This window comes from Mangifera indica, chromosome 11 (genome assembly GCF_011075055.1).
Source record: "Mangifera indica cultivar Alphonso chromosome 11, CATAS_Mindica_2.1, whole genome shotgun sequence".
Taxonomy (NCBI): Eukaryota; Viridiplantae; Streptophyta; class Magnoliopsida; order Sapindales; family Anacardiaceae; genus Mangifera; species Mangifera indica.
Window position 1 is genome coordinate 10,392,125 of NC_058147.1, and position 8,011 is coordinate 10,400,135.

Genomic DNA, 8,011 nt, shown 5'->3' on the forward strand with positions numbered 1-8,011 from the left:
GCACCATTTTGAGAAAAACGTACCATTTTCAATATATCCATTATTTTTCATATATATCAATAAATTTTAAATTTAATTATTTTATAAATTTATAGATTTTATTCATAAATTTTATTCAATCTATAGATTTTCAATGTGTTTTTCAATTTTATTCATAGATTAACATTTTCAATCTGTAGATTTTTTTCAATCTGTAGTATATCTATTTTTCAATCTATAGATTTTATTCATTACAGATAAATTAATCTTAATGCATATAATTAAATGTAAGTAATTAATCTGCGAAATACTACGGTAAACATTGAGAAATTAAATGAGGGTATTTTTGGAATGAAAAATTCAATTTGCTTAAAAAGGTAAAACGTATGAATTGTTGCCGAAAAATGTTTAAGCGGGAAAGCGACTGCCTATTTTAATTAATATCCCGATTTTACCTATATTTATTGGACGGATAAACTCATGACATAATAATCAAACTCACAATCGTTATTTCAGATAAATCAAAATTTTAAAAGTATGATAGAGGTTTGAATTCAAACCTTCACCTTATCTTCTTTAGTATCAAATCCATTTCTGAAAACCAAATGAGCATATCATGCATACAAAGAGTTTATAGGCAATAAGTCTCATGCAGATTACATCCAAACATGGTACGTGTTATGCGAAATAAGATTATGTGGCAGAGCTCATCACTCAAGCAAAGCTCTCCACAGTCAGAGAGTGGACTCATAAAAAACACAAAAAACCGTGGATTGAAGTGATTAATAAGATATATCACTAAGATCATTTTTATTATCTGAGTTAATTTCACATATGAGAGATCAACAAGTCTTAAGTCTTTCAATATTTTTTAAAAACTATTAAATATCTTGAAATTTCCAAAAGCCTAACAAATGATATAAAAAAACTTTTGACAAATATAAAAAAATTTCAAAGTTATAAAATACTTTATAATTTATGAAAATAGTTGAAGTGCTTGAAGCTTCTCAATATGGCACCTTTTATCTAATCAATATTCAATTTATATTTTAAATTAATGTATAACATATAATAAATAAATAGAAAAAGGAAATACTCTACATTTATACTTAATATAACATAAATTTGTTGTGAAATCCACCTAATTCAAACCAAAAAACATAGCTTCTATCTTTGGTAGGGCTCCAAGATTAATTCAAACCTGGTTGACGTGACATATGTATTGTCCTCCGATTTTATATAACTTAAGGTACGAATGTTGCTTGTATTTGACTTCTATGTAAGTATGATTGATTCTTCTCCACTTGCATCACGTATATTCAAATATAAAATTTGTTAAATCTAGCGGTACTAATTAATATCCTCCAAAGTCTTAGCAAATATTATATGATAATAAAATTACATCATCTTAGTTGTAAAATTAAATAATTAAAGTGAATTAAAAGGACAGTCATGTACAATTTTGATAGAATTTCCCCATGACATATGCAATTTGGGTGGATTGCACTATGTCAAATGCAATTTGGTTGAATTACACTTAACAAGGGTCATCGATGCTATAAGCCTCAAACAAAAAGAGTTTACATATCAAGGCATGTTGTCTTTAATGAAGATAAATTTTGCTACAAACTATCTCCGTACCAGTCAACTTCTATAATATCAGAACTCACTAAATTCCCAACTCTTAATGAATGATTTCATGCCACACCTGACGTTGATCCTATAATAATACAATAAAAAACACAGTAAAAAATAAAACCCTCAATTATATACATTGATACTTCTTGTCATCAAAACAATGGTGAATCTCTTGACAATCATGAAAGTCCAACCCCTGATTGAAATGAAGAAGTATTGGCTAATATTGAAGCACCCCAAGAAGACAAACCATCGGTTACAATAGAACCAACATAAATGCAAGCATTCACATTGCATGATGATATGCTTGGTCATATTGTTGATATCAATATCAACAATATTATAAATGACACTTATGTTCATCCTCAATGCCATAAGCAGTGACCAAGACATTTGCAAGCACTACAAAAAAAATAGGCTGTAACGAGAGGAAAATTAATCGTTAAAAGTCTATTTCTCATCGTTAAAGAGTTTTAACGATGGAAAAAATCCCGTCGTCATCCGTCGTTACAGCTTCCGCCGCTAAAAGTATTAACGATAAGAAGAAAAGTCCCATCGTTAATATAAATAACGATAGGTATAAATTCCGTCATTAAAAATAGTAATTTTAACGATGAATATCCCTATCATTATAATAATATTTACCCATTACTAAACATTATACTAACGATAAATATTTCCGTCGTTATAATAATATTTATTGATAATTCTTTTTTTTATTAATAATTCTTTTTAATCTTTTGCTTTGATATTATTGTTTATCAATCAAAGATACCAAACTCAAACTCCAAAATAATCTTTCTTCAGGTTTGATTCAATTAGAATATACTCGTAATAAGTTCACATGGAGACATCGAGTACTGATTTATTACTCATTTATATTGAATTTCGCTGAATAATAAGAAACCATTATGTCTCGAATATTACATAACGTGATTTTGAAATTGTGCAATAGAAGATTCTGTCACTCATACGAACAAATTGAGAATCTTACATATCCATGAGCACGAGAACCGAACAAGAGCAGTAAATGTTTGCAGGCACCTCTGAGAAGACTTGAAGGCAAACTCCCTTATTTGTCCATCCATATCAAGCATCGTAGACACTTCCCTTGAATAAGTAAATCGAAGGCTTTATTGATGTCTTCAAACTTCATCTCATGTGTGACAAATTCATCCAGTTGTAATTCCTGAAAACAAACTCATTAGGTCTCTTAATTAGGTAAAGTTGTTACAAGGAAGAATCACATGCAGGTGCCGAAGGTTACACAAAATTCCCAAACCTTTTGTTGTTAGTAGTGAGCATCCTTCTAAAGATAAAGATTTTACTCTCCTACAATGGAAGCAAAATTCATAAACATCAACTGGAATGAATTAATGCAAATGAAGAGCTTTTGTAAAATGAAATCCCAAATGAAACACAAAGACTTCAATCAGAATGAATTAATGCAAATGAAGACAGAAAGCAAGAACACACCAACCAAGGATTCATTCAACTTGAAACATCAACTAGGAACTTGGAATTTCTTGCTATTAAAAGATTGGGTGGTGAAATAATTCCTATGACTATGTTTTGAATAAACTTGGCAATTGCTTCACCTAGCAAATAGTCAGACATAAGAAAATCAACCTTAAATGGATGAAGGTTGGCAATTTGCTTCACCTAGCAAATATTACTAGCCAATAACAAAAAGTATAATCAATAAGATATAACTTAGTTTAATTTTGATAAATTGAGTTTAATTTCAATAAAGAAAAAAGCAAGACACAAACCAAAATTACTAATGATCATATAAGAAGATTAAGAATATAATACCTATCCAACAAAAAAGTTGCCAAAATGCTTTCATGTTGTCTAGCTTTTAAACATCATTCTGCAAAAATTTGAATCATTCGATCGAAAAAAAAACACTTTATGATTAGAAGGTATAATTTATCTAAAAAGTAATCATATTTCTAAAAGCAGATTTATGAAAATATAACCTTATGAAGTTCCTGATCAAGTTCTGATAAGGGAAATTCAGTGGACACATTTGGGTTTTGTTGCATAAAATGTTCAATCCTTAGCAATCTCTCTTCAATCTTTGCGATGTGCCTCTTGAGGATGCGATTTTCTTCATCCTTATTATGAAGTTTGGCTTGAAGTTCATCCATCTTCTTTTGTCTAGGATCTTTGAAGTTTTTTCGTTTAATTCCACCCCCATAGCCAAATACATTGCTGTGATGTTGTGCTCCAAAACATTTTTCAATTACCTCAATAATAGAAAGTGTTGGCTCAGCTTGAATAGTCTTTACAATTTGAAGCTACAAAATTTAAATAGTCTTAAAATTGAAATAAAGAATACTACTTAGCACATTTAATAAAAGCATAAGTAGTAGAACATACATGTTTTTCTTCAGTTTCAGGCTCAACCAACTTTCCATCCTTTTTTCGAGTTTCAAAAAAGAGTATTCCCATATCAGGTGGATTACCTTCTTTTCCTCCCTTTTGGTAGTTATACAAAGTCATCAAAAAAATTATATTGAACAATATATATCATAAATAAACAAATTACTATTTATTACCATGTCATAAATAATCTGTCTATGAGGTTTACTACCCGTACGATGAGGCATTGAAGATTTAGCTCTGTTTTGAGAGGCTTGAGAGCTTATTTTCTATATGAAAAACCAAAAAATAATTATTATTTGACATGTAGCAACAATGAATCAAAACATTAAAACTATTTGACATTTTTATATTCAAAATAGATTATACCTGAAAATCCTTAGTAAAAAAGTGTTTAGTCAACCATTCCCAATCTTCTTTCTCCATACCTTCTGGCTTATTTTTTAAAGCTTCAGCTACGGTTTTGCAAGGTTTAACATATTTTGCATTTAAACATGATCTCCAATTTACCCACAAGGTATTCATATGTTCCAAAGTGTAGTCACGATACAACTCTGGCTTCAAAGGCTAAATGACTAGGCAAATGGATCATCACATCAAAAAATGAAGGGGGAAAGTTCATTTCTAATTTACAAAGGGTTATGGGAATTTGAGATTCAATCTGCTCTAACTCATCCATCCGTAAAGTCTTAGCACCCAAAATTTTGAAAAATAAAGACAACTCAAAAAGTGGTTCATATACTGATTTAGGAAGAATACCACGTAATGCAAGAGGAAGTAGGTGTTGTAAGAGAACATGACAATCATGGCTCTTCAAACCTAAAATCTTGTCTTCTTTAATATTAACACAATGTGAAATGTTAGATGAAAACCCATATGGAACTTTTAATTTCTTCAAAAACACACAAAACGCATGTTTTTCTTCTGGAGATAATGTGTAGGATGCAACTGGCAACACAAACTTATCTCCTTTTTTTACTGGGTGCAACTCTGATCTGATATTCATCGCTTGCAAATCAAGACGAGTTTTAATAGTATCTTTGGTCTTCCCTTTAATGTTCATAATTGTTCCAAGCACATTATCACATATGTTTTTTTCTATATGCATCACATCCAAATTATGTCGCAACATAAGACTACTCCAGTATGGAAGTTTGAAAAAAATGCTTTTCTTATTCCAATTATCCCCCCTATTATTATGTGAAACTTTTGTCTTTTTGCTAGCATCTTTAGATAAAATGACCCCTTCGAGATCTTTCACTTGATTTAGAATATCCTCACCAGAAAGAGGTTTTGGTGGTAATCCATACTCTTTTGTGCCATCAAATGATTTCTTGTCACTACGCCATTTGTGATTCATTGGAAGATAACGACGGTGGCGCATGAAACATTGCTTTTTACTATTGTCTAACCTCATAGAAAATGTATCCTTGTTACAACAAGGACAAGCCAATTTGCCTTTAGTGCTCCAACCTGACAAGTTTCCATATGCAGGAAAATCATTAATGGTCCACAATAAAGCTGCATGCATCTTGAAATTTTGGTGAACTGAGGCATCAAATGTTTCAACTCCTACTTCCCACAACTCTTGCAATTCTTCTATTAAAGGTTGTAAATAGACATCAATAGCATCTCCCGGACCATCAGGACCAGGTATGAGCATTGATAAAATGAAATTTGAGTCTTTCATGCACATCCAAGGAGGAAAATTGTATGGAATAAGGAATACTGGCCAAATACTATATGAAATCTTAGAATGTGCAAATGGTTGGAAGTCGTCGCTTGTAAGACCAAGTCTCACATTACGAGGCTCTGAAGCAAAAACATTGTGCATTTCATCAAAAGATTTCCATTGTAAAGAATCAGCTGGGTGCCTCATTACTCCATCATCAACTCTTTTTTCATGGTGCCATCTCATAAAGGATGCTATCTTACTAGACATGAATAGCCTTTGAAGTCTTGACTTTAAAGGGAAGTATCGCAATATTTTCATTGGTTTTCTTTTGCCATTCCTTCCAACTTTGATTCCTCCATTATCATTTTTCTATCTTGAAGCACCACATATACTACAAAAGTTAGACTCCTCATCTTTCTTCCAATATAACATACAATTATTAACACATGCATCAATCTTTTTGTAAGAGAGCCCGAGATCTTGAATAATCTTTTTTGTCTCATAATATGAACTTGGCAATGTAGAACCATCAGGGAGTAATTCATCTTTTAACGTTTGTAATAACATGGTGAATGACTCGTTACTCCAATGACCAAGGCTCTTAATATGTAAAAGTTTGATTATAGTTGACAATTTTGAAATCTTAGAACCCTCATATAACGGTTGCTCCAAATCTCTCAACAATCTATAAAATTTCTTTGCTTCATCATTAGGATCCTCTTTTTGAACATTATAGCTTGAGCCACCAAAATTCACTTCATTTTTGTTAAACGCATCAAAACTAGGAAAAAAATCCCTCATAATCCCATGAATCTCTTCTTCTCCTTCGATTTCTACTATCTCATCTTCTTCACTATCAGATTCAGATTCACCTAACCTTTCTCCATGGTGATACCAAAATGTATAATTTTGGACTATGCCATAAACTGTTAAATGAGTTTCAATCACTTTATGACTTCTAGAGTAAGTGTTGTTACACTTTACACATGGACATCGAATTTAATGATCTCCCACCTTTTTTGAAGCATAGTTTAAAAAGTTCTTAATGCCTAATTGATATGCTTCACTTAACCGATCATTAACAAGATTCATCCATTGCTTATCGGGTGCCATTACTTATAAAGAATGTCTGAAATTATCAACATCAACACAAAATATATACACAATAAGTTTCAATTTATAATCCAGTGCACATCATCAATTACAAAATGTGGGAGCTATTTTATTAGTAAATAATCAATTTCAATCCATCTAACAGATAAATATGCATAAATTACAAAAAGAATATTATATTAAATAATCCTATTTATTATAATTTAAAAAAATCTACTAAAATCTGCTTTAACTTGTCCAGAATTTTTCTGCTAAAATTTTAATGGAAGTCATTTATTTCATTAAATGAATGGAACAAATCATTTAACGGAAGTCCTCTTGCTTGGAACTTATCAATTGATAACAAAAACATTCACTGCTAAAATCTGCTTACAAAAAGAATTTTAAGCTTATGCACTAAGGATATGTAAATCCAAAAGTAAGATCAAAGAAACATATATGAAAAATGGAGAATAATTAAATAATTAAACAATGAAAAAACACTTACAAGGGTGAATTCATTACAGCAAGTACTAAAACCCTAAATTTAACACTAGAGAAAAAAATCACAAACTTACAGCAATACTAACCTCTTCAATTGACTCTACAATTTGCCGCTAAAAAGATTTCCACAACAGCACAAAAAATAGAAACAAGAACAAACTTATTTTAAAAAAAAAGTCAAAAAAAATAAAAAAATAACCAAGACAAACAGAGATTAAAGCAAAATAAGAAGAAATGAAAAGAGTAATTAAGTGCTTAAGAAGAACAAACCTTGAAATTCGTCAGTAAATTGATGTGAAGAGAGAGAGTTTCCTTGGTGAAGAGAGTGGAGAGATCAAGAGAGTACAGGGATGCCTCAGCCTCAGCCTTCTTTCTTTCTTTGTTATAGAAGAAAGCTAGAACTTTCTTTGTTATAGAAGACAAATAAAGAAAGACGCCTCAGCCTTCTTTCTTTCCTTATTTTTTTTATTAATTTTTATTTCACAGTCAGATCACAGAAAAGTATAGCGTAAAAAGCAACACAGAAATAGTAATTTTATGTCTTTTTCTGCCTTTTTATTATAATTTTGCTTTGTTTTTTTGTGGTCCCTTAAATTTTTCATACTTTTTAGTTGGATCCAGCTAATAATATAATGTACCTTTCATAATTTTTGTAAAGTGAAAAGATGGTAGACTTTTCCCCTAAAGAAAATTACTCTTTTATAAAGTGAAACAATTTCCCTTGATTAAGCAAAT

At 30.6% G+C, this 8,011-nt stretch overlaps 1 protein-coding gene across 10 annotated transcripts; it reads right to left on the reverse strand.

The window, feature by feature from the left end:
* Nucleotides 1-2,478: 2,478 nt before the first annotated feature.
* Nucleotides 2,479-7,741, reverse strand: LOC123228997. 10 transcript variants are annotated; one of them, XR_006504776.1, is made up of 7 exons: nt 4,375-6,785; nt 4,182-4,274; nt 4,003-4,101; nt 3,600-3,920; nt 3,433-3,490; nt 2,900-2,949; nt 2,479-2,806 (listed from the first exon to the last, which is right to left on the reverse strand). XR_006504776.1 is itself a non-coding variant. In XM_044654538.1 (6 exons), the coding sequence occupies exons 1-5, from the start codon at nt 4,528-4,530 to the stop codon at nt 3,479-3,481; spliced, it is 681 nt and encodes a 226-aa protein (XP_044510473.1). In that variant the 5' UTR covers nt 4,531-6,214; the 3' UTR covers nt 2,479-2,806; nt 3,433-3,478. The 10 variants fall into 10 exon arrangements, 2 of the variants coding, with proteins under 2 accessions (XP_044510473.1, XP_044510474.1); XR_006504779.1 differs by having other exon boundaries at nt 4,375-4,564; XM_044654538.1 differs by lacking the exon at nt 2,900-2,949 and having other exon boundaries at nt 4,375-6,214.
* Nucleotides 7,742-8,011: the final 270 nt, after the last annotated feature.